Below are 24,385 nucleotides of genomic sequence, written 5' to 3'. Positions count from 1 at the left end.
TCCAACCACGTGGGGCCGGGGGCGGGGCTCAGGGCGGGGCTCGGCGGCGCCCCGGAAGCAGATGCCGGCCCGGAAGCGCCCGTGGGCCGGCGGGGCGATGGCGGCTGTGCGGTGGTTGGGGCTGAGGGCGGCGGGGCCGGGGCCGCTCCTGCGCGCGGCGGGCGCGGGGCGGGTGAGCGGGGCGGGGGGCGGCGGGCGTGGGGTGGGGCCGGGCGGGGTGGCGGGCGGGCTGGGGGCCGCGCCCGGCCTGGACGACCAGCTCAGCCCGCCCCTCGCGTCTCCGCAGGCCTCGGCCGGCGCGGTCAGGAGCGTCCTTGCGGCTCCGGCGCGCACAGGTGAGGACTGGTCCCGCTGTGTCCCAGGCCCTGGGGAAAGCCCCCTGTCCCCGCGCCCCGCCTCGCGAGGCCGTGGGCACCGAGAGCTCTCGCTGCTGCCCGCCCGCCCCCCGGGTGATGCTCGGTGCCTCCCGATGGAGCCTTGATGGCGCGGCCTCGCGACAGCCCGGGGCTGGCTCCTCGCGCGCTCCGGGTCACACACACGGCCGGAGACGCTACCTTCCCAGCGTCTCGTCGTGCTCACCAGGGGCCAGCCTAAGTGGGATCCTGAAGGACAGCACATGTGATCACCACAGTTGACGTGTTGCTTCTGAATGCCCAGCGAGGGCGTTTTGGTGCGTGTAGAGTGCTGTGCACAAATAGCTCCAGGCCCGCCTTGTTACCATCCACAAGGCCCACGATCCTGTCAGTTGATGGGACTACTCCTCTGAGAGCTTAAAGGCACTTTGCGTGTACACTGTTCTGTCTTTGCGTTTATGAGCAATGAAAGAGAGTCTCTTAAGAGAGCTGCATAAACCACTCTCCTGAGTTTGTATCATATTCCTGTCTCTGTGCACAGCACTGCAGCCAGTACTGGTGCACCTTAGTGCAGTAGAATACATCTAAGCGTATTCTTGCATAAAAGGCATGAGGTGGTTGCATGAATTACCCAGGGTCGTGTTTGGTGGTGGAGCCAGGACCAAGCCCTAGGTCTCATTTATTCAGTCAACAAACATCCATTGAGTGTGTGCCATGTGCCACGGACTGGGTTAGGAGCTGGGTTAGGAGCTGGGCTGGACACAGGTGCTGCTAGTTTGCTCCTGACTGTAGGCTGTGGTCTGTTCACTCCTCCTGTACCACATTTTCTCTGGCAGTATTGGCGGAGTCTTCTCGAGGAATTGGCTACTCCAGTTCTATTTGTTCTAAGGCTTCTGACCCCATGCCAGTGTTGTAAACCTTCCTAGGGTTGGCCTGGAGGCTGAGCAGGTGTGGCAGTTCCGCAGCCGAAGCACCTGCCGCGAAAGCGGAAGATGACTCCTTTCTGCAGTGGTTCCTGCTTCTCGTTCCTGTGACTGCATTTGGCCTGGGGACATGGCAGGTAAAGACTGGCCTCTCCTCTCGTGGTTCTGAGCCCTTGACCCTGTGGCCATCTGCTCGGGCTTATGTTCTGTTTACGTAGGTCCAGCGTCGGAAGTGGAAGCTGGAGCTGATTGCAGAGCTCGAGTCTAGAGTCATGGCCGAGCCCATCCCTCTGCCAGCAGAGTGAGTGTTGGTGTGGCTGCCTGCCTGGTGCTGGTCTCACCTGAGGTCAGCAGTGGGGCCTGGCTTCGGCTTGCGGTCCTGACCCTCAGCCGGGAGCCCTCAAGATCAGCTGCCCTGCTGAGCTTCCTGCTGACACCCGACTGCCCCTGGAAAGCTGCCTAACGTATATAGAAAAATCTTATCTTTGATCCTGAGTTTCAGCCTTTCAGGTCTAGTGTACCCGCGGGATCCCCCAGAGTGCTGGTGGCCCCCTGTAGCAGTAATTCTTAGCCGGTGGGTGAGGGCAGACAACGCCCTCATGTCATGTCCTGTCTTGACATGAGAGTGGGGTTTTGAAAAAGTGCCCTGAATGAATCTACTGCCCTCCCACGTCTGGAAGCACTGCCCTAGAGGGGCAGATACATTCAGCAGAGCTTGCCATTTGTGGGAGCAGGGAAGTGTGCCATATTTGGCTGGCAGGTGGGGTTTTGGCCTATATGTTAAGTTCACACAGTTCACATTTTAGCTTCTCTTAAAGACTTGCACTGTTTGGCAGCACAGATCCGCATTCCCACTTGGCTTCAGAGGGGTCAACTTCCCTGTTTAGAGGGCGTGGTTTGCAGCCCCCAGATTTATCTTCCTGCTCCACTTCTTCCCTCTCCCATGTAGCCTGATGGAACTGAAGAGTCTGGAGTACAGGCCAGTGAAGGTCAGGGGCCACTTTGACCACTCCAAGGAGCTGTACATGATGCCGCGGACCATGGTGGATCCGGCCCGGGAGGCCCGGGAGGCCGGCCGGCTCTCCTCCTCAGCTGAGAGCGGTGCCTACGTGGTCACCCCCTTCCACTGCACTGACCTGGGGTGAGTGGGCTGTGTGGGGGGTGACTGGCCTGCCAGGTGCAGCTGGGCACACTCACTTTCATCTCTTTCCTCTCAACTCCCAACTTTGGTAAGACCTAGGGAATCCAAGATACCCAGAAAGCTTCAGTTCCTTGATGATTGAAAATTTGTAATTCGGACAGTAAGTCAATTCATTTAATTTATTACTGAACAACTTTCGTATGTTAAGCTCTGAAGGGGAAGGAGGTGAATGAAACAGGCTGCTCCCGAGAAACTGTCTAGTGGCCAACACATTCTGGTGCAGCATGGGGAGGGGCTAGCAAGACAAACCTGAGAAAGGAGCCCTCAGCTCTGCCTGGAGGGAGTCAAGTCAGGGAATGCTTTCCAGGGGCCTGTTTGGGCCAAACCTGGAGTGAAGAGAGGGAAAGGAAATGACATGGACCGGGGCGGGGCGGGGGGCCCTGCAAGATCCATGACTAGAGCAGCTTCCCAAATGCTAACGTACAAGGGAAACCCCAGAGGCCTTGTGAGCTCGCAGCTGCCTGGTCTTGGGTCGGGGTTGGGCCCCAGGGCTGTGTCTCTAGCGGGCGGACAGGCTGAGTAACGTGAGCCAGGCTGCCCCCTGAGGCTCCCCGGGCCAGGAGGGGAGATGGGAGGCAGGTGCATGAGGCAGCTGCTGCAGTAGTTCCAGGGAGAGGTGGGCGTCAGCTCTGGCCCTGGTGGGGTTGGTCATGGGTTGCATGTTGCAGTGGGTGAGGCAGAAGGAAGGAAACAGAAGAGGGGTAAAAAAAAAGGGGGGGGCTCTTAGCAGTCAGGCTCAGGGCAAGAGAGGAAGACTGTCCCAATGGCGCGCACTGCTTTGGGAGTACCCCCCCCAGCTTGTCTCCACTGGGTCCTGTTTCAAATCCTTCCCTGCTACTATTGTTCCTGATTATTCAAAAACCCTCCCCGACCTGAAATAGCACACTTTTATTACTCTAGAATCACCATCCTGGTAAATAGAGGGTTTGTCCCCAGGAAGAAAGTGAATCCGGATACACGGCAGAAAGGCCAGGTAAGGGGCAGGTGAGCAGGACTCTGTAGAAGCCGGCTAGTCTCCGTGCAGGCCCCTGAAGAACAATCGCACACCTTCCTTTATAGATCGAGGGAGAAGTGGACCTAGTCGGGATGGTGAGGCTGACAGAAACCAGGAAGCCCTTTGTCCCTGAGAACAATCCAGAAAGGAACCACTGGCATTACCGGGACTTGGAGGCCATGGCCAGAGTCACAGGCACAGACCCCATTTTCATTGATGCCGACTTCAGTACGTGGTGACCAGCCCACCCTAGAAGATCAAGTAGCTTTGTAAATACTGTTCTCCCTCCCTCTAAACCCTGGACACCTCCCAGTTACATCCATTCTAGTGAGTGGGAGGAGGGATGGGGGGGTGTGACCCAAAGAGGGCAGCACTAGGGGGCTGGTTGGTTACAGTAAAAGGCATTACTGAAGTGACTTGAAATTGGCCATCCAGAAAGGACAGCTTTGGGGAAGAGCTATGGAAGGTTCCAAAAAACCAGCTGGCCATTTAGCCTGTTAAGTGCCAAGAAGCTGGAGGCACGAGATTGTGAGGACTGACTGCGCCCACTGTCTCTGCAGAGAGCACGGTTCCTGGAGGACCCATTGGAGGGCAGACCAGAGTCACTCTGAGGAACGAGCACATGCAGTACATCCTCACCTGGTGAGTCCCAGACCCCACTGCTCCCTCGTCCCTCCCCTTCAGAACCCTGGCAGCATTCCCTTTCTTCCAACCCCAGGTACGGACTCGGCGCAGCCACATCATACCTATGGTTTAAGAAATTCCTACAGCGGACTCCTGGCATGTGATGGGACTAACTGATGTAGCCCTGTCCCTGGTTAATTAGGAAGTCACTCAGTAAGCATTACTTCAAAAGATTTGATTTTATGTTGCATCATGTACTATTCGTATAAATAAACCTCCACACTACACATATCGTGCCTGCCTTTCTTTCTATCTACATCTGCTGGCTGATCAGTTCCAGGCCTGGTTCAGAATGCTTAAGTACTACACAGGAGCAAGCAGCGTAAAACGGGACCAACTCACACAGTAGGTCTGACACAACTCAGACCCTATGGGAATACTGACCCCGAGTTTGAAAACGTACTTGCCATCATCCCAAACTTATTGGTAATCAGCTAATTACCTTCAACCCAGAACACACAACTGACACTGACGGAAGGAGAATTTTTATTACTTTTTTTATGTACAGAAAACTCAATGGTGTACGCTCAGCCCAGCTTGGTGGCCAGTTCTTTAGCCTTTGCCTTCTCCAGCTTGGCAATGCGAGCCACCGATTTTGGACCCAGGACGTTGCCTCCCCAGTGACGGCGGATCTGCAGAAAGAAAGGCAGTCAGCTTAGCCTGTGGTTTTCTGAGGCTTTCAAGGCATGCTGGTCCACGCTGTTCTAGCCAAACAGAACTGCTCAGAAACAGTAACACTTGACTTCCCCAAGACAGTACTCTACTTAAAGTCACTCCTTACCTCGTCATATCTGTCGTTGTAGTTGGTCCTGATGGCTTCCACCAGCTTAGCCAGAGCTCCTTTGTCTTCCCTAACAAGGCAGGGGGAAAAAAATGGGTCAGTGGCCTCTCAATGGTCCTTCCAGAAATGAGAAATGCCTTCGTTTTTAGCTCCAAACATAAGCCTTTTACCTCAGATACAAAACTGCCACATGGTTTATTCAGATGAAGAAATTCTTAACCATCATTGGCAAAGGCTCACACGAATGTATTCCTTCAAGCTAAAGGATCTGATCTTTAAGGTGAAATCCTGAAGAACTGACTACGTGAACTTCTAGGGGTAGGGGGGCATCCCCTATTGATTCCTGGGTGTTCGGGGTGCACTGCATACTCACGAGTTGACTTGTGTGAAGGCAACGGTGGTGCACGTCTTCCTGTGGACCAGACGCCCCAGCCGGGCCTTCCCCTTGATGATGCAGTAGGGCACCCCCATCTTCCGACACAGGGCAGGCAGGAAGACGACCAGCTGGAAGACACCATTAGCTCTAGAGTGTATTTTGATCAAAAGCAATAATTTAAAAGCTAGCTTAGTAGCAATTGCTCAGTGTTAAAAAGCTCATGTATTTGCACTTCAAGGTTTAATTCAGTGAAAAGTTCACATCATTGCAAGAGCCACGAGTTGGATCCTTTGTCAGTGCTGACAGTCCCGGTCCCCCCACCTTGGCCTGATGTGCCCGACTCAGTATTCAGCTTCACTGTCTTCCCCGTACCAACACAAAGACCCAATCTAAGTGCAGCAGCCAATGGCTGAAAAACAAGTCAAACGTACCTCGATGGGATCCACATCATGTGCGATCACTACCAGCTGAGCCTTCTTGTTCTCCACCAAGGTGGTGACCGTATTAACCCCTAGAACACACAACCAGCTCGCGTGAGCACAGGAGTGTCTGTGCACATGTGTATGGTGTGCTCTTAGAAGCAGCTCTCTGGTGGGCCCGGCTATGACTCAGGGTTAAAAAGCTTGGATTCTACTCTTCACTGTGACTCCAGGTGAAGAAATTCACCCATCACTGCCAACCGCCTGCCCCACCATTCACCTCCGTAAGGAGGGGCCCACTCACCTGCTCGGAGGACAGGTGGCCTCTTAGTGGGGACATCCCCTTTTCCAGCAGCTTTCTTCTCTGCCCTGGCCAACAGTCGCTGCTTCTTCTCTTGCTTTGTCTCTGGTCTGTACTTGTGAGCCAGCTTAAGCAACTGAGTAGCTGAGAAAATACTGTCAGTTTAGGCTTGTAATTTAAGTTCTAATTCTGGTCATTTAGTGTAATAAATGCTACATCACTGTCCTGAATATGACATTTGCAATTCAAGAAATCTTGGGCCATGTACACAATCTCTAGTTATGCCACCTTCAGGCTCCGGAACCTAGACAAAGAATCCTAAGCTTTAATAAACCAACCTACTTCAAAATACCCAGCACCCCTCAGAACGCCTCAGATCTAGTACTGTCAACAGAAAACATAACCGCGTCCCTGCCTGAGAAACCCCTCCCCAAAGCTGGTTTCATGCCACAGCACCTCACCTGTTTGGCGGTCCAGGGCCTGGGTGAACTGGTTAATCGCGGGAGGTACTTTCAGCCGCTTATAGAGGATCGCCCTTTGTCGCTGCAGCCGGATGTAGCGGGGCCATTTGACAAAGCGGGTGAGGTCCCTTTTGGGCTGGATGTCCTGTCCTGAGACGGAGAGGGCAACACTGAGTGAGGCTCAAACTCACTGTCAAGCTCGTGTCTAGGGCCACGGGGAAGGGTGTAGGTGCATCAGCGATCTTGGTGGTTTGACAAGTCGTCACCATCTTTCAGATAGCAAATATTCTTTCACATCATCTGCACACAAACACCTAGGACCACAGGGGAGACCAGCGACCCCTCTTCCCACTCAACGTGCGTCCGCTGCGGGAGAGCCAGCTCTCGCCCGCAAGCCGAACCCCGAAGGCCGGCATCCCAGCGGAACGCTGACACGCTCAGACGCGCACGAGGCCACGCCGACGCCGCAGCACTGTCCCCCCCGCAGAGGGAGACCAAGCACCGAGCCACCTTACAGCGGGAGAGGGGCAAACGGGACCCCAACCCGCGACCACCCGCGCATCAAGACGCGACGTGAGCTGCTGTTGCAGCAGCGACCTCCCCTCGTCAGGAGCGACGGCTGAAATACAGCCCTCTCCCACACTCCCCTTTCTCACCAATGCCAAAATTCTTGGGCCGCTTCTCGAACAGGGGGTTCACCACCTTCTTGGCCTCCTGCTTCTTCACGACCGCAGGGGCCGGGGCCACCTTCTTCCCCTTGGCCTTCTTCCCTTTCGGCTGCGCAGAGAGGAGCCGTCAGACCACCTCCTCCGCCGGCTCCTCGGACGCGGGCGCACGGGGCCCTGGCCGGCCGGGCACCGGCGACCTCGGCGCTCAGGAGCCCTCGCCGTCGCGCGGCAGACGCTCACGACCCCCGCACGAGCCCGGCCCCCGCCCTGCTCCGCGGCCCCAGGAGCCGGCGCACACAGCGGGGCGGACTCAGAACCCTCGCCCGAGGCCCCTGGGCGGCCCCCACCACCGCGAAGAGCCCTCGGCCCCAGCCGCCCCGGCCCCGCATTGCGGCGCTGCGCTCCCCGGATCCTCCTCCCCTGGCCGAGCCGCCGGGGACTCTGCCCCAGCCCAAAGCCTCTATGTCAGGCCCTGCGGGGCTCCCCTCGCGCCGGGCGATGGAGGGACGCCCGCGGGATCGCGCCCCGAGGAGGATGGCAGCGGATAGAGCCCGGACCCGGCGCCAAAACAGGAACCCACACATCCACTCACCATCTTGGGCGGCTGGATGAGAGAGAAAGGAAAGGGAATTGTGGGTAATAAGTATGAGACCTCGGAGCTCGCGAGAACTGCTGCCTGCGCGGGATTTCGGGCTTAAAGCGACAGGGCTCCTCTCGCCTGCCCTCCCGTCGGGGGCGGTGCCTAGAGTCAGGCGGCGGGTCGGTGCGAGCGGAGACCGCGGCGGGCCGGCCCGGGGCGCGTAGCGGCGCCGGGGAGCTGGAACTTCCCGGGAGGGGCGCTCTCTCGTCCCCACCCCGCCCCCCGGCCAGGTGCCAGCCAGGCCGGGCTCTGGGGACCAGGTGTGGACGTTGGGGGCGGCGGGGTTGAGAAGCGGTGTTTTCTCTCGGTGATATACCCCAAAGTGGCTCCGTGGCCGCGGGTTCGGTCAGCCGGCCGTGGCCTGCCCGGAGCGCGCAGCCTGGAGGCGCCTGGCGCGGGGCGGGTGGTCCCGGCAGAGACTCCGGAGCGAGGAGCCGTGGGCGCGGCGGCGGGCAGAGGCCTGCGAGGCGGCCCTCCGAGGGCTCGGTGTGGACAGAGGGCGGGCGGCCGGCCGGCCGGCCGGAGCCGGGCGGCGCGGGTAGACTGGGAAGGACGCATCGGATGAGGGGCTGGGGCGAGGGTGGTGGCGCGGAAGCCGCTGGGCAGGGGCAGCTGGTGAGCCCCTGAAGGCCTCTCACGAACATCCTTGCGCCCGGCCTCCGAGAAGCCCGGGCCGGAGCCGGCTTTTGAAGGTTCCTGGGATGAGCTCGCCCAGGGCGGGGCGTGGAACGGAGGAGACTCCGTAGCGTACCTGTGTGCCGATGATCGATGAGTTTCTTTGGCAGAAAGGGAATCCCCTGGAGATCTGCACGCTCTGTGAGGTGGGGGCATGGAGCGTGGGTGGCTGGGGTTGGCTTCGCTCACGCCAGACTCTGGGTCCCAGGTGCAGACTGGTGGCTCCTGGCCTCGGCGCCCTGCACGGCCTGAGGCCCCGCCATGGCCCAGCAGAGAGCCCTGCCACAGAGCAAGGAGACGCTGCTGCAGTCTTACAACAAGCGTCTCAAGGATGACATCAAGTCCATCATGGACAACTTCACCGAGATCATCAAGACCGCCAAGGTGGGTGGGGGCCGCCTCTCTCCTGCACCTCTGACACCAAGGGAAGGAGCAGGGTCTAGAGACTGTGGACAGTGGTGAGCCAAGTGACAAGCCTGCTCTGGTCCACTTTCAACAGCACCCACTGAATGTGGAGCATGTGCTCTGTGCCAGGTGGCAAGGATACAGCAGTGAACACACAGGCAAGGCCCTTGTTCCCATGGGAAAACATTTGGGAGGGTGACGGGGATCTATGATAGCAAATAGGTCAACAGGTAAATAAATAAACCAGCTAGTGACAGGTCCAGGTGAGACAGCGTGGGGGACGCCGGTTAGATTGCTGGGTTTCAACGTCCAGCTCCACTTTCTAGCAGCATGGGTTTGGATGGGGACTTAATGTCCCGGTGCCTCAGTTTCCCCTGTGTTAGAGGATCCTTATGATGACTGGATGGGTTTATCTGTAAAGAGGTTACTGCTGGGCCTGACAGGGACCCAGACATCGTAGCTAGTGGGAGTGAGTGTGGTCAGGGAGAGAAGCTGGGCAAGGCCCCTCCAGGTGGGTAGAGCAGTCAGCATCTGGGTTGGGTTGGGCAAGCCTGCTCGGCTGCAGCTGCAGCAAATGGTGGTCTTTGCATGATGGCTGCAGACCTTGGAAGGCTTGTTTGAGCAATAATAATAATGATGACAAATACACATTTATTTAGTGTTTCCTACGTGCCAGGCGGTGCCGTGGGCGCCCTTTGGGTCCTGTCCCATGTAATCTCCACAAGCATTCTATGGGGCAGGTACCACTGTTCTCCTCTGAGTTTTCAGAGGAGGAAACGGGCTCAGAAGATCCAGTAACTTGCCCAAGGTCATTCTGAGAATAACTGGCAGAGCCAGGATTTGAACCCAGGAAGTCTGGCTCCTACCACTTAGGGAGCCCTGACCCAGCCCGAACCCTGGCAAGGCCCCTGTGGAAGCCCTGTGCAGGTGGATGGGCTGGGGCAGTCTTGGACAAGACTGGCTAGGCAGGACTCCTGGCTCCTGCACATACCGTCTGCGACACCCTGAGCCTGCTCTCTGCTCTGTCCCAGCCTCAAGTTTGCCCACCTGTAAACCAGGGACGGCAGTCTAGGCTTCTGTGAGAAATTCGTAAGATAATGATGGTCAAGTGCCTGACGGAGTGCCTGGCACTCAGGAAGTGCTCAGTAAATGGTCACTTACAAAAATACACGGTTCTTGACTCATCATCCAGCAATTTACTGAGTGCTCGAGCTAGTGACACCAGTCGGTACTGAACAGGGCTCACAGCCCAGAAAATGCTGGACCAGATCTCCCTGCGCCTGGCACAGCAGTCAGACGTAGACGTAGGCATCTGCTTGTCCTGATGAGGCGCCTATCTCCTCAGGCCAGAACAAGGGGGATGAAGCTGAGCAGTGCCCGAGGCCTGTTAGAAGTGCCGGGGGCGGAAGGCAGGAGGGCAGCAGGACGCGGCTGGTGTGGCATGCTGCAGCCGGTCACCTGTGGGCCCGGGCGCCTACCCATTCCAGGCTTTCTTCTTTGCCCTCCAGATTGAGGATGAGACGCAGGTGTCGAGGGCCACTCAGGGCGAGCAGGACAATTACGAGATGCACGTGCGAGCCGCCAACATCGTGAGTCACCAGGTGGAGGGCACGGTCCGGGCTCCAGGAGTTTTGTGGTCCCTACTGGGGGTTCCTGGGTGGGGGACAAACCACTTCTCAGGAGACTCCCCTCGAGAGGAGGGCCGTTTGCAGCAGCCATGTGAGGGGCCAGCAGATAGCCGGCCACGTCCATCCTGTATAGTGCTGTGCGTTGGTTAGAAAGAGGTTGACCCTTCCTTGCTGACAAGAAAGTTCCCTGAGATTCGTTATGATGACAAGAAAGTTCCCTGAGATTCGTTATGAGTGCAAAAGCAAATCGCCGAATGAAACAGGATGGGCATTTTGAGCCCTTCTGATGTCACAGAACCAGCAATCAACCAGATACTCCAGTAGGTATGTGCCCACAGTGAAAACGCGCGTAGGAAAGGCCCCAAAGGAATCCCGCCCACCTGGCTGGCGGGCTGCCCCCGAGGAAGAGCAGGGGCAGGTGGTTAGACAAGATTATAGTTTCATCAGTGGGGTTTGAGGTTTTGAGAAGCAGAGTGTGTATCACAGGAGCGGAAGCCAGAGGCCAAGTGCGGGTAGGGACTGGGAAGCTGAGGGCACCTGCCATCTCCGCCAGGCCTGCCATGGAAGGATTTCATGCAGTCCAGGTGGATGCCGGGGACCCTGCCCTCCTGTCACTCCCTCACCATGCCTGTCCTGGTTCCCATCACCACAGGTCCGAGCCGGCGAATCCCTGATGAAGCTGGTGTCCGACCTCAAGCAGTTCCTCATCCTCAACGACTTCCCATCGGTGAACGAGGCCATCGACCAGCGCAACCAGCAGCTTCGGGCGCTGCAGGAGGAGTGTGACCGGAAGCTCATCGGCCTGCGGGACGAGGTCTCCATCGACCTGTACGAGCTGGAGGAGGAGTATTACTCGTCCAGGTACAGATAGGGCTGGACCCCTCGTGGAGCGGAGCCCGCGGACCTGGGCTCAGCCAGCAGGTGTGGCCCAGCCTGACCTGGTGGCCCGACCCGGCAGCCCTGACGGTCCTGTTTTTCCAAACCCTTCCTGGTCTTGGCAGCAGAGCCCCGTGCCGGGTTTCAGAGCAGAGCTCATGGTCAGTGCATTTGATCGACAGACACTTACACCATCTACCAGGCCCTGGGCAGCGGGATGAACATCCCAGAACTTGAGGGGTCGGGAGGGCCAAGCCTGGAGAAGGGAGGGCAGAGCTGGCGTTCCTGCCGGGGGGCTGTCTGCCTCTCTGGGCTTGTCTGCTCCTCTCAGCTTTTTAATCAATATTTAAACATTCCAGCCAGGCCTGGGCTGGCTCCTCTTGGCCACCCACGCCCACATCCAGGACACCAGTGCTTGCCCAGGGATGCAATTCTGTGTGGGCGGCACTGAAACCCCACAGTGTGTGTGTTAGGGCGGGGGACAGTCCTGGGAAGGAGGAGGAAAAAGCTCAATCAGAGGATGGCCTTGAAAGCCAGGCCCAGATACTTGGACCACCGAGTTCCTCTTCAGCTCAGTCTTGTTCACAGAACTGGTGACCTCCGACATGCCAGGCCCACCTGGGCCCCAGGGATATGGCAGTGGGTGAGACCCGTCACCCCAGCCCTCCTGGGACCACTTAGAATCCTGAAACCTGAAGCTGTTTGGGCTGGAGGGGTCCTGAGAAGTCAGAGTCCAGGTGTAATTTTACACGGGAAACTGAGGCTGGAGATAAGGAGGTCTTGCACCTCTGTCCCTGTTAGCTTGGAAAATCAAGACTCAGTCCAGCAGACATGGAGTCCAGGCCCCTTGTACCCTCGCCCAGACAAACCTGTCCTTCTGGCCCATGGAGGCTGCTCGGGTCTGTGGTCTGGGGCTTGGCTTCCCTGTCCTGGACTCAGTGCCATCCCTCATGGTGCCTGCCCATTGTGGCCTCTGTGGGAAGAGAGTGTCACTGCCCAGTTGGAGCAGTTCTAGACTTTTCAAGAGGGTTCTGGGGCTGCTTCTGGTCACTGATGCCCATCAGCTCAGCAGACATGGCAGCGACTGCCTCTTACACACCAGGCCTTCAGAGAGCAATCCTGAGCAGGTCCCTGGGGGTTTCAGACCTCACCGGGGACCTGGCTCACAGCTCTGCTTGGTTTTGCAGAATCCCTTCCTGTCCCTGGGTTTGTCCCCCTGCTGCCCCCAAGGGCCAGGCTTCTGGACTGAGTGGTTTTAGAGACAGCAGTTCAGCCCTGCCTCTCGCAGTTGAGGGCCAGAGGGGAGGGGACCTGCCCAAGGTCACTCTGCAGGGCTGCAGGGGAACCCAGGGGGCCTGAGCACTAGGCTTCCCATGTCCTGGCCCATCAGTCTCAGGTTCACCCAGAGGGGTTTCTGGGTCACCCTGGTGGCCCCTCCATCCGTCCCTGGTGCCTCTTCAGGCCGAGTTCCTCCCTCGTCTGTAAATACCTGTAAGTGGCCGGGGTTCAGCTGAGTCAGGGCCAGCAGGCTGTATGCCACTCCCTGCAAGTCTCCCAACACAGCTGCGTGTGCCCCACCCAGCCGCCAGCACTCAGCCCATCCTCTGCATGAGCCCCGCTGCCCCACACCCCGCCTCCACGCTCGCTCGCCCACCTGCCCGCTTTCCGCTCCTGGTTTGCTCCTTCTCTACCTGTCACCCTCTGCTCTCCTGGGGACCCCACCCTGTGCCCAGGGTGGTTTCTGAGACAACACTGAGCGCAGGAGAAAGGGAGGGAGCGGGAGGCAGGGCAGGACGCGGGAGGAAGCCCGTTAGACAAGTGTAGGGCTGGTCCGTGCTCTAGAGTCATGCCCTCGACCGCCTTCTGAGCCGCGCTCCCCACTTGCATCCTCACCCTAACTCTTGCAGCAGCCCTGGAGGCCGACGCTGTCGAGCCCACATTAGAGATGGGAGACTGAGTTCAAGGGGCTGAGGGGCGTGTTTGAGGTCACATAGCTGGTGTGGTGCAGGAAGGGGTGCCAGGGCCTCTGCTCCTGTCACCCCATTTGGGGTCAGTCCCCACCAGGGGCAGCCCCAGAAATAAGACAGGATCTCTGCCCTCAGGGTCCTTGCAAAGTGTGGGGACCGTGGAGAGACCACAGCGAGCTCTGGACACTGGTTCCCACAGCTGGTGAACAGAGAGGGTGGCCAGGCTGGCAGCTCCCTGCAAGAGGAGGGCGGCTGGAGCCAGGATGGGAGGTGGCAGCAGGGGCTAGGATGGCCGTGTAGCATTCGGGCAGGAAGGACCCTGGTCGGTCAGTGGAAGGGACCTGCCAAGGTCACACAGCCTGCTGTGGCTGGTCCTAGAAGGTTCCCCCTTTAGGATGCTCTGTAGGACCCTGAAGTAAGAGTGGCCCCCTCATGCCTCCCCCTCAGCCAGGCCTGCTTGGCGGAGGAGGGGAGGGGGAAAGCAGGTGTGGGATGTGGTCTGTGTTTTCTTAACTCTGCTTCTGTCTCGCTTTTCCCTCCCCTGACTTCCATCTCTGCCTGTTCCTCTCGCTCCTTGGGTTTCTGGTGGTGGAAAAGCTCAAGTCTTTGCGAAGCTAATGATCTGCCTCTATGCGAAGCTTACTGGAGGCTGGACCTCGACACAGACTCCACTGATGGCCTCTCGGCCCCTCTGCTGGCATCCCCAGAGCCCAGCGCTGGCCCCCTGCAGGCTGCAGCCCCTGCCCACTCCCATGCTGGCGGCCCCGGCCCCACGGAGCATGCCTGAGCCTCCCAGGGTTCCCTCCCTGGGCCCCTAAGATCTTAGGAATGAAATCCAGTGTTCCTCTCTGGGCCGCCACAGCCTCACTCCTTTCAGCCTTGCTTCCCACTTAGGGAGCCGCTATGGTTTCCTTGAGAACTTTTCAGCCCAGGGAAGGTCCACCCAGGAGTGTTGGGGAAAAATAGTTCCCCCAACCAATTGCGGGGTGGCCCTCCCTACCCTCGAATTGTCACCTCCATTTGCTGCCTTGCTGGCCGGTTGGGTGGAAGGAAGTTTCCAGGACAGTTTGTCCTGTTGAGGACCTACCAGCAGGGCAGGCAGGGAGGATGCCCAGTGTCGGGAGACCTGCCCTGAGCATGGTTTAAAATGCAGGGGGGCTCAGTGGACAGTACTGGCCAAGGCCAGACTCCCACTTTCAGGCCAGGCCTCCTGTGCAGAGCTGCCCACTACCTCGCCCTGGGGGTCCCTGCACCAGCTGACTGTTCCTGCAGGGCCGTTGTGGGATAGGGGGGCTGCCTGCTCACGCAGAAGCCAGGCAGCGGTCCTTCCTAATTCTGCTGTCATACACATTCTGGTTATTTTTGTAACGAGACTGTTGAATAAAACCAGTACCACCCATTGGCGTTGGTTGGTTCCTCTTTCTTGGTCGTCCAGATCAGTCTGGGACCACCCTTGGTCTCCCAGTGGCTGTTGGAAGAACAGCTCCTGGGCTCTGCTTGGACAACCTTGGGCTTCAGGTCAACCTTCTCCCCATGGGGGCTCTGGGCCAGCAGGGACTCAGTCAGTTTGGGGTCATGGCTGCCTTCCCATTGCCTAGAACTGCCTGGGACCTAGAAAGTCCTTAATATTTGGTGAATGAAAGAAAAACTGCTGCCATTATTGCACCTTACATGGCCCAGGCGCCTGTACCTCTGGTCCCGTCTAGTCCTCACTGCACCCGAGTTGGTGCTGCTGTTACCTGCGTTTCAGAGAGGGGTGGCCACGGGCTCGGGAGAGGTTGAGGTGTTGTGCCCACGGTCTCAGAGCTGGGAAGGGAAGTGGCAGAAATCAAGACTCAACCCCCACGGAACGCTAGGCCCAGTGCCTTGGTGCCAGGCTCACCTGAGAGAGAGGAGGGTAACCCAGAAGAGCCGGGACTTCAACCCTGTGCCCCGACTGTCACTGGCACGCTTTATCTCCTTCCTGCGAGGGAGACCATTGTCCCAGTGTATGGAGGAGGTGAAAGCCCACGAGCCAGCCTCAGGGACAGCAAGGGACACGAGCTGACCCATCTTGGGTTCCAGAGACCCTCATGGGCCAAGCAGAGGCACCAGACAGGTGGGAGCCTGGGGTCTGGCCCCAGTTTCTAGGGGCCCTGGGGAAGTCACATCCCCTGTGGGCGAGTTTCCTCACTGATGAGATGGGTGGTGATTTCTTCCTGCAGTATTTCACTGCAGAAATAACTTGTACCTAACCACTAAGAAAGAAAAGATTACAACTAAATGAAAGCACATGTGGGGAAAAGGCTGGAAGGGTGGGCCAAACTCAGTGGTGGGCTTTCAATTGTTCTCAATTTCTAAAAACCTGAGTAACAGAATCTCCTGTATCATCAGTTTTACTCTCCTGGGCTAGTGCCATCATTCCCATTGGAAGTGCAACTGTTTCTCCCCTCTTAAAGCAAGTGCCTCCTTGTCCTCTCCAGCCCGCACCCCTGGCAGCAGAACTCAGTGGAGAAATGGGCTGTTTCTAGTTCTCTCCAGCCTATGTCAGGCAGGTTTTATCTCCAGGACTCTGGCCAAGCTACACATATGAAGGTCCCCAGTGGGCTCCATGTTGCTAAACCCTGGTCAATCCTCAGTCCTTATCACCTTTTTATCCCAAGCTTGTTATTCTGAGAATGTTCAAACCCTTGGAAAAGTTAGAAGGCAGCATAAAGAACACCCACACAGACCCTTTTCTGGAGTCACCTTTTTTTTTTGTGAGGAAGATCAGCCCTGAGCTAACATCCATGCCAATCCTCCTCTTTTTGCTGAGGAAGACTGGCCCTGGGCTAACACCCGTGCCCATCTTCCTCCACTTTATATGGGACACCGCCACAGCATGGCCTGACAAGTGGTGCCTCGGTGCGCGCCCGGGATCCGAACCTGGGCCACCAACAGCGGAGCGCGCGCACTTAACCGCTACGCCATGGGGCAGGCCCCTGGAGTCACCTTCTGAACCTCTGCTCACTCTTTCTCGTATATTAAAATCATCTGAACGTCAGGCACGCCTCCTGACACCTCACCTCTAAGTACTGGTCAGCTTGTCCCTCTAGTCTCCATGGCCCAATGCCAGCATCATGCCCAAGATGAACGATTATTCCATGATATCACCTAGGACTGTGACCTATTCTAACTTCCTCAGTTGTTCCCCAAATGTCTTTTTATACCTACTTTTATTTTGCATTGTATTTAGTTATTATTTCTCACGGTCTTTTAAAATCGAGAACAGGATCAGGGTGGCTGGAGTGGGTCGAGTGGAATTCCGGATATACTCTGAAGCAAGAGCCAAGAGGATTTGCTCAGGGATTGGATGTGGGGAGTAAGGAGTCAGGGCGGCTTCCAGGTCTGGCCCACGTGCCGGGAAGCATGGAGCTGCCTTAACTTAGACGGGGAAAGCAGGCGGCAGGGAGTCAGTATCCCCATCGTGGGCACAGAGGTGGATGTGTGTGTCACACGGCCAGACGTGGGTCTGGAGTTCAGGGGAGTCATAAGCACAGTCAAGCCGGGAGCCCCCAAAAGGGACCACTGAGGGGGGAGAGCTGACAGAAGAGGGAAGTGGTTCAGGCACCCAGAGAGCAGGAGCCAGGCGGAAAGGAGGCCCGCTGTCTGGGGTCCCCGAAGCCATGTGAAGACAGGGTTTCAGGGAGGAGGGAGGATCAGCTGGCCAAACCCCCCAGACTTGGCACACAGAAACGGTAACTGTTAAAATTAGGAAGGCCCGTAATCAAGAGCTACACTCCTAAGCAACAACTTTTTTCTCTCCCTGGCATGTAGCAACTCTGGTGGCATCTACCCCCCTCCCCCGCCCCCCAGCCCAGTGAAGACCTCAACAAGCCTCAAAGACCTCTCTGGAGATGCAGATGAAGGACAGATAACCCCAGACTTGCGTGTTGACTGGGAGTCCCACCGAAAGAGGACCCATCATCCTTGTCCCTTTCCACATCCCGTCCCTTCAGTGTCCCTCGCTTTGAGGGTTAAAACTGACCGTCCCAAGAAGGACGGGTATGGCTTCCTGAGTGCTGTATAGAGATGAGACTGTGCAGACTGTAAACCCACAGTGGGAGAAGACGCTGAAACCATCCTGCCGGTAAACCATCGCCCATGACAGAGGGTAGGGGAAGAAAGTGAAATTCTTAGTGTTTCCAAGGTATCTTATTACAGCCTTTCCAAATAGCCTTTTGAGGTGGTAATTTAGGACTCCGAGTGCCCCTCCCTCCCTCCCCTGATGAATATTACAAGTCTCCCTTCTGCCCTCACCCCAAGGCAACCCTCAAAGAGCTCAGGGTTGTGTCAAAGCCTGTAATCCCTGCGGGTTAAGGCTCGGGGTGTGATGGCCCCGCCTCAGGCCGGTGAACACCCCCCTCCAACCCCTGCCGTGAGTCTTCATAGCGGACAAGCCTCCTTTTACGTCTTCGTCTGGGATTCCACTGTCCAGGGCAAGTCACCTGGGTCTCCCTGGCGCCCAGCTCGTCCCTCCAGTCCCTATCTCCTTAGGCCCCCGCTATCCGCCACATCGTATATTCATCTTGTTAATACCCGGCGGCGTTGAAACATCCACCTGACGCGGACACTGTTGTGTCGTCTTCACCGCGTGTCTCCGGGGCCGGGAACGTGCCCGGCGCCTGTCCTTCTGAACTAACGCGGTCTCGCCGGCTTCCACTCGGGGTCTGAGCGCCCAGAGTACACAATTACTGCCCATCCCTCCCTATCGCTCCTAGTTACTGAGCGCCCACTGTATACGGGCACGAAGCCGCACTCGGGCGCAGAGGCCGAGACTCGGGGTCACCCGCTCCGCCCCCGCCTCGGGGCAGAAGTCGGCGGGCGCCTCGCGGTAGACGTCGGGGACCTGGAGGCCGCGGCCAGGGGCTCCGCCCCAGCCGGAGGCCACCCACGGCCCACAATGCTCTGCGCCCGCCCCGCGCTCCTCTTCCGGTGGATCCAGGCCTGGCTAGTCGAGCGCCGCGCGATGGCGGCTCGGCGCTCGGCCGGCGGCGTCTTGAAGCGGCCCACGTGGTTCCTGGCGAGCTCGGCGCCGGCGGTGTGTGTGTCGGGGGCGGCCGCGGGCCTGGGACCCTGCGCCCCGGCCCTCCTTTCCCGAGCAGGGACCCGAGAGCCCCGCCCGACCTCCGAGCCTCTAGCCATGGCTTCTCTGCTCGCCAAGGACGCCTACCTGCAGAGCCTGGCCAGGAAGATCTGCTCCCAGCCCAGCGCGGAGCCGCAGAAGCGCAAGTCGGGTGAGGTGCAGCCCGGGCCCGGGACTGGGGGGCTTCCGAAGGGGGCGTCCCGCTCCCCGCCGCGGCGGAGGTCGCTGTCTAGCCCACACCGCACCCCGAGTAGCCTTCGGGGGGATTAGACACGTAGATGCGTGAAGCATGCCTGCAAAATACTAGAAGGAAATGTAAGTGATGCTTAACGTTACTGCTGCTCCCCTGTTTGTTGGAGGCATTAGCCTGGGGTCCGAGGGATTTAGCTCCATCCGCCCACCGGGCAGGAAGCTCGGCCAAGGTTTGGAGGAGGTGACCCTGTGGACTGGGGAAGTGGGGAGAAGGAAAGAAGAAGATGGCTCCTGCCAATGGGGGTTTACATGGCAGGAGTGACGAGGCCGCCATCAGGTGAAACAGAGACTGGCCTGCAGGGACCTGGGACTTGTAAGTACTGCCCGGCCCGGAGGAGGGGAGAGCAGCAGGTTCTGGCGTGGAACTACTAGAGGAAAAACAACTTTTTCGTATTATACAAGCAAAATTTATTCATTATAGAAAATTAGAAAAGTGAGTTTTTCCGTCACTCAGATGTAACTTAGGTCTGTGTTTTTCTGGTCTTTTTTTACAAGTATATTTCTCTTATTAAAACAATTCCATCTCCACTCAATGTAGTTATTTTTTCCACCCCTTAAAATGAAAGCCTGTTTTCGTTATTTAGTTATTTATTTTTTGTGAGGAGGACTAGCCCTGAGCTAACATCAGGTGCCAATCCTCCCCTTTTTTCTTTGAGGAAGAGTGGCCCTGAGCTAATATTTGTGCCTATCTTCCTCTACTTGATATGGAACGCTGCCCCAGCGTGGCTTACCAAGTGGTGCGTCAGTGCAGGCCTGGGATCCGAACCTGTGAATCCCGGGCCTCTGAAGCAGAGCGCAGGCACGTACTTAACCGCTTGCGCCACCAGGCTGGCCCCTGTTTCGTTATTTTTGATGGCTACATAGTAGTTTGTTGCGTGGCAGTGCTGTGATTTGTTCCCGTAAACGGATATTTATTTTCCTGGTTTTTAACTCAAACAATGTTGTGATGAACATCCTTGAGGCCAAATCTTTGTGGGTACCTGGGATGAATTCTCACAAGCAGACTGCTGGGTCAAGTGGATGTTTTTCAGGGTTTTGACATGTGTGGCTGATACCCAGCAACGGGTTCACTCTGCTCACTGCGATCTGAGCCCATTAATCGCAACAAATTAGGAATCGACAAAGAAAGTTTTAATTCGATTAGCCAGCATAACTGGGAAGATGGCAGACTAATGTCTTAAAAAATCATCTTCAAGGATTACAGAATCTTGAGGCAGTTATATAGGGAAAATGGGCAGTAAGGAGGGGGTCCAGGGATGTTGGGCTCCAGGCATCTCATTGTTCCATTCTTCTGTCAGCTGTGGTGGATACCTTGTAGGTGTATTTTCCGCCTGTGGTCAGCCTGTTCCTGGAGAGAAACTCATAGAACAAAGTTTTAATTCATCAAGCTGTAGGGGAGTACGTACGTAAGCGGAGGCCGTAAATCAGAAGAGCATGTGAATCTTTTAGAGTACGTGCAGCGCAGCGAGTAGTCACATGGAGGAGGGGCCGGGGCCATTTAGCGTAACAAGATGGCCTCACGTGCACGGCCAGTCTGCTTTCTAGGAAGTTTGTGTTCTGAGCTCTATGGATAAAGGTCTCCGGATCCTCCATCCTGATTCGCTTTCGGCATCCTTCTGGGATCCAAGCCTTTGCAAGACCTTCCTGCCTGTTTAGTGGGTCACAGAGATTGGGACGGCAGCGCTTTCTCATTTTGTATTTCAGCTGGCAGAACTCGAGGCTCGGAAGCTGCTGGGCCCCCGAAAAAGAAGAGGAATAACGCGCAGAAGAAACCCCACGCGCGGGAGGAGGAGGCTGCGGAGCCTCAGGCCCAGGCCCTGGGGGAGAAGTCACCGGCCGCTTCCGGGGCCAGGAGGCCAGTGACAGCCAAGGAGGAGGAACCCTCCAGCTCCACAGGGGCCCCTGCGGGTGAGGGGCTCTGGGGAGGAGGGGCAGGGCTGGCTGGGGTCGGATGCAAACGTCGTCCTCTCTGGTCACCAGAAAAGACTCCGTCAGGCACACTGGATAGCTTGAGACTTCCCGAGGAGCGAGCTTTCAGAGGACAGATCACAGGGGCTCTGTGGGTGGGTGGGTGGGACCCGGGCAAGTACACCGTGGTTTCAGGCCAGGTGGTGACCCAGTTGGCGAGGGGCAAGGCCATGTCCAGCTGAGGACCTAGGGTGGCTTTCCTTGAAGAGCTTCACTGCCCTCAAGTCTCTGAAGGGGCGTCGTGAGAGCTGACTTGTTTGGGGGGCCCCAGGCTGCGGAAGTTGGAAGAAATGGGAGATGGTTTTCACTTGAACTGTAGGAAGTGTTTTTTTTTTTTTGTGAGGAAGATAAGCCCTGAGCTAACAGCTGTCGCCAATTTTCCTCTTTTTGCTGAGGAAGACTGGCCCTGGGTTAACATCCATGCCCATCTTCCTCTACTTTTCATGGGACGCTGCCACAGCATGGCTTGACAAGTGGTGCGTCGGTGCGCACCCGGGATCCAAACCTGCGAACCCCGGGCCGCTGCAGCAGCGCTCGCACACTTAACCACTACGCCACCGGCCCGGCCCTGGAAGTGTTTTTTAATCATGCTGTGCAAGGATGTCCTGACCTGGAGCATGTCCTCAGGGCCAGTCCAGGTTGAAGACGTGGAGTGGGATTTACTGGACCTGCCCTGCAGATCCACGCGTGGCCACCTGGGGGCGGGCAGTGCATGGAGACTCAGGCTTTGTTTGACGCCAGTTCCGAGGAGGGGACCAGGGAGAGCGTCTCCTTTCACTCCTCTGTCTCCGTCCTTGCAGATGGCTTGACCACAGAGCCTGACTCCGTCTTTGCCCTGGACGTTCTGCGGCAGCGGCTGCACGAGAAGATCCGGGAGGCCCGGGGCCAGGTGGGTGGGGGAGACCTCTGGGGTGCCGGGAGTGGCGTGTTTCCCTGCTCTGCCTGAGGAGAAGGTGCCTCGGTGCTCTCTGCGGGGTCAGCTCCCAGCTCTGCCGGCCATTGTGGGGCTGACGGGAGGGGCCTCGGCCACTGTCCTGCGCCTGCCACGGGTCCTGCACGGCCTCACTCGGCAGCTCTGTTCTGCAAGAGATCAGGTGTAGTTCTCGTCGTCCTGGGGGTCCTCTGTCCCCAGGGACACCTGCACGCCGTGCGAGCTGCTGGGTCTTCTCTTCTGCTTCCCCCAGGATCCCGCCCTTGCTGAACACCACACCCGGCGGCACTTCCATCCATCTGAATGTCACAGCAGCCTTGTGAGGTGGGCAAGGGCCTGAGATAAGGTGACCCGCCCAAGGTGACAGCCACAGTAAACGCCGAGACCTGACCCAGCCTCAGCTCTTCTGCTGAATGGCGTTGTCCCCCCTCTGACTCGGCCACCACCTGCTTTTTCCCTGGGGACCTCCCCCAGGCTTCTTGCTGTTGGGGACAGTCCCCCGGCTTCATTCAGCACCGCCTGGGGGCTGGTTCCCAGGGAGCGGTCCAGGCTCTGGGCCGGCCTTCCTGCAGTGCAGGTCTAGGTCAGTCTGGTCCAGAGGCCCCCTGTTGGCCCCAGGATGGGAAAGGCTGTTGGTCAGAGCAGAGCTTGGGGATGTCACCAGCAGAATAGTGCCGTGGTCCGCACAGCCGCTGAGTTCTTCTCACCTGACACCAGGGCTGGTTGGCGGCCTTTGCCAAGCCACCTGCCCTTATCTATAAGGGATGGAGGACAGTATCTCCTTTACTGGGTTGTTGGGAGATTTCGTGTCTGTAAAGTGCCCTAGCCCATGGTCAGTGCCTGGAAACTGGAAGTCGTGGTTCTTACTCAGGGGCCCCTTGTCCCTTTTGGGGTCACTTGCATTTTGGGTGATAGGTCATCTCGGAGTGGACCACTGAACTCAGTGGGCCCCTTGTCCTGCACAAGGATTTCCTCAAGTGTCTTCCTGCCGATTCCACGTGCCAGACTGGGAGCCCTGAAGTTGGGAGAACCTTGAAGTGAACACCCACTCTCTCCTCCAGGGCAGCACCAAGGAGCTGTCTCCCGCCACTTTGGAGAGAAGACGCCGGAGGAAGCAGGAGCGGGACCGGAGGAAGAGGAAGCGAAAGGAGCTGAGGGCACAGGAGAAGGCGGCGAAGGCCAAGGAGGCTGCAGGGACTGCCAAGCCGCCCCCTGAGGCGCCCAGCGAGGAGGCACAGGGGCAGCCCGGGCTGCTCTTCAACAAGGTGAGGGGTGGGTGCAGCCGTGGAGGCGCGGAGGCTGGGGGTCCGAGCCCGGGGCCTTGGCTGAGCGCCCCGCCTGCGCCGCCTCTGGACCGCAGCCGCCCGTCTGTGGGGTGGGGGGTGGTAGCGCCGTCCGGGGGCCTGGTGGGGACCCTGGGCAGCGTGGGTGAAGCTGTAGTCACGTGCTGCGCCCCCCCCCCAGGTGGAGGTGAGCGAGGAGGAGCCGGCCAGCAAGGCCCAGCGCAGGAAGGAGAAGAGGCGGGAGCTGAAGGGGAACCTGACGCCGCTGACGGGCAAGAACTACCGGCAGCTGCTGGAGCGCCTGCGGGCGCGGCAGGACCGGCTGGAGGAGCTGCGGGGCCAGGACGAGGGCAAGGCCCGGGAGCTGGAGGCCAAGATGCGGTGGACCAACTTGCTGTACAAGGCCGAGGGCGTGAAGATCCGCGACGACGAGCACCGGCTGCAGGAGGCCCTGAGGCGCAAGGAGAAGCGGCGCGCCCAGCGGCAGCGCAGGTGGGAGAAGCGCACGGCCCACGTGGTGGAGAAGATGCAGCGGCGGCAGGACCGACGGCGGCAGAACCTGCGCAAGAAGAAGGTGGCCAAGGCCGAGCGGCGCCTGGAGAAGGCCCGCAGGAAGGGCCGCATCCTGCCCCAGGACCTGGAGCGCGCCGGCCTGGCGTGAGGGCCTGCGGCCTGGGACCCAGACCGCGCCCATCCGGGCTCCAGGAGAACTTCCACGTCGGGTGATGCTGGGCGGCCCCGTCTGTGCAGACTCAGCTGCTCCGTGCAAAGTGGACACTCACCGCACAGCCTTGTTGTGAGGGCCCCTGTCTCCTGTGCGAACGAGAGCGTTGTTGAGGTCAGGGGCCCAGATCCTTCAGACCTGGGGAGGGGGCGAACCAGATCTGGGCTCCAGCCTCTTCTTGTGCAGCCAGAAAGCTGTCCGAGAGTTTGCAGGGTGAGGGACAAAGGAGCGGTGTGGAGGATGTGGGGGTTGGGGGCTCTTCACCGGCCCTTTCTTGGCAGTGTCTGGTCCCGTGCCCGCCCCCTGCCAGTTCACAGGGGCTGGAAGAGAACGGCCTTTGTGACTGCCCGTGTCAGTCTAAACCTCACTTGGAAGGGATAAAGATCCAACTCCTGTAGCCCAGGCCAAAGGTGGAATTGACGGGCTCGGGTAACTGGGAGAAGGTGGGGCCAACCTCATGGTGACTGGAATTGAAGTATTCCAAGTTTATTTGTAAGAAGGGTAAAAATTAGAATTCAAGTTAAACATGCACATTAAAAATTCTAAGATCACCACTGGACAGAAACTGTAAACTAAACTAGGAGGAAGGAAGAAATGGAATGGGGTGGGAAGACACCAGTGTAGAAGAAAGCAGGAGAGAAAGAACAAAACCTAGACCTCAGCCAGGTGAGTGGAAGAGAAAGTAAGATGGAGGATTAAATCCAAATTGATGAAACTCAGATGAGTTTTATGGGATGTGAATTATATTTCAATAAAGCCATTGAGAAAATT

The 24,385-nt window shown here is 57.9% G+C and overlaps 4 protein-coding genes and 4 non-coding genes across 13 annotated transcripts; 3 read left to right on the top strand and 5 right to left on the bottom strand.

The window, feature by feature from the left end:
* Positions 1 to 91: 91 nt before the first annotated feature.
* Positions 92 to 4,382, top strand: LOC131393483 (surfeit locus protein 1). Its single transcript, XM_058524410.1, has 9 exons — positions 92 to 172; positions 287 to 335; positions 1,280 to 1,413; positions 1,495 to 1,577; positions 2,226 to 2,417; positions 3,378 to 3,450; positions 3,537 to 3,699; positions 4,032 to 4,113; positions 4,190 to 4,382. Exons 1-9 carry the CDS (start codon positions 98 to 100, stop codon positions 4,257 to 4,259), a joined length of 921 nt encoding a protein of 306 aa, XP_058380393.1. The 5' UTR covers positions 92 to 97; the 3' UTR covers positions 4,260 to 4,382.
* Positions 4,383 to 4,624: 242 nt separating this feature from the next.
* On the bottom strand, positions 4,625 to 7,844 carry RPL7A (ribosomal protein L7a). Its single transcript, XM_058524415.1, has 8 exons — positions 7,754 to 7,844; positions 7,150 to 7,270; positions 6,494 to 6,643; positions 6,036 to 6,176; positions 5,744 to 5,823; positions 5,310 to 5,440; positions 4,937 to 5,006; positions 4,625 to 4,787 (listed from the first exon to the last, which is right to left on the bottom strand). The coding sequence occupies exons 1-8, from the start codon at positions 7,754 to 7,756 to the stop codon at positions 4,683 to 4,685; spliced, it is 801 nt and encodes a 266-aa protein (XP_058380398.1). The 5' UTR covers positions 7,757 to 7,844; the 3' UTR covers positions 4,625 to 4,682.
* On the bottom strand, positions 5,103 to 5,167 carry LOC131393830 (small nucleolar RNA SNORD36). The gene has a single exon (XR_009215975.1). It is a non-coding gene; the product is annotated as a small nucleolar RNA SNORD36 (small nucleolar RNA).
* Positions 5,511 to 5,583, bottom strand: LOC131393828 (small nucleolar RNA SNORD36). Its single transcript, XR_009215973.1, has one exon. It is a non-coding gene; the product is annotated as a small nucleolar RNA SNORD36 (small nucleolar RNA).
* LOC131393829 (small nucleolar RNA SNORD36) lies at positions 5,916 to 5,990 on the bottom strand. The gene has a single exon (XR_009215974.1). It is a non-coding gene; the product is annotated as a small nucleolar RNA SNORD36 (small nucleolar RNA).
* Positions 6,724 to 6,798, bottom strand: LOC131393831 (small nucleolar RNA SNORD24). Its single transcript, XR_009215976.1, has one exon. It is a non-coding gene; the product is annotated as a small nucleolar RNA SNORD24 (small nucleolar RNA).
* Positions 7,845 to 7,933: 89 nt separating the features above from the next.
* Positions 7,934 to 17,583, top strand: MED22 (mediator complex subunit 22). 3 transcript variants are annotated; one of them, XM_058524411.1, is made up of 5 exons: positions 7,934 to 8,061; positions 8,685 to 8,860; positions 10,390 to 10,470; positions 11,162 to 11,370; positions 17,148 to 17,583. In XM_058524411.1, the coding sequence occupies exons 2-5, from the start codon at positions 8,738 to 8,740 to the stop codon at positions 17,398 to 17,400; spliced, it is 666 nt and encodes a 221-aa protein (XP_058380394.1). In that variant the 5' UTR covers positions 7,934 to 8,061; positions 8,685 to 8,737; the 3' UTR covers positions 17,401 to 17,583. The 3 variants fall into 3 exon arrangements, with proteins under 3 accessions (XP_058380394.1, XP_058380395.1, XP_058380397.1); XM_058524412.1 differs by having other exon boundaries at positions 7,939 to 8,031; XM_058524414.1 differs by lacking the exon at positions 17,148 to 17,583 and adding an exon at positions 13,950 to 14,751 and having other exon boundaries at positions 7,942 to 8,860.
* A 782-nt stretch (positions 17,584 to 18,365) lies between these two features.
* Positions 18,366 to 24,385, top strand: SURF6 (surfeit 6). 4 transcript variants are annotated; one of them, XM_058524406.1, is made up of 6 exons: positions 18,366 to 18,607; positions 18,965 to 19,021; positions 20,413 to 20,616; positions 21,477 to 21,565; positions 22,669 to 22,872; positions 23,072 to 24,385. In XM_058524406.1, the coding sequence occupies exons 1-6, from the start codon at positions 18,514 to 18,516 to the stop codon at positions 23,549 to 23,551; spliced, it is 1,128 nt and encodes a 375-aa protein (XP_058380389.1). In that variant the 5' UTR covers positions 18,366 to 18,513; the 3' UTR covers positions 23,552 to 24,385. The 4 variants fall into 4 exon arrangements, with proteins under 4 accessions (XP_058380389.1, XP_058380390.1, XP_058380392.1 ...); XM_058524407.1 differs by lacking the exon at positions 18,965 to 19,021 and having other exon boundaries at positions 18,376 to 18,607; XM_058524409.1 differs by lacking the exons at positions 18,366 to 18,607; positions 18,965 to 19,021 and adding an exon at positions 18,614 to 18,771.

This window comes from Diceros bicornis, chromosome 28, assembly GCF_020826845.1.
Source record: "Diceros bicornis minor isolate mBicDic1 chromosome 28, mDicBic1.mat.cur, whole genome shotgun sequence".
Classification (NCBI taxonomy): domain Eukaryota; kingdom Metazoa; phylum Chordata; class Mammalia; order Perissodactyla; family Rhinocerotidae; genus Diceros; species Diceros bicornis.
This window is presented reverse-complemented; position numbering and strand designations above follow the sequence as displayed.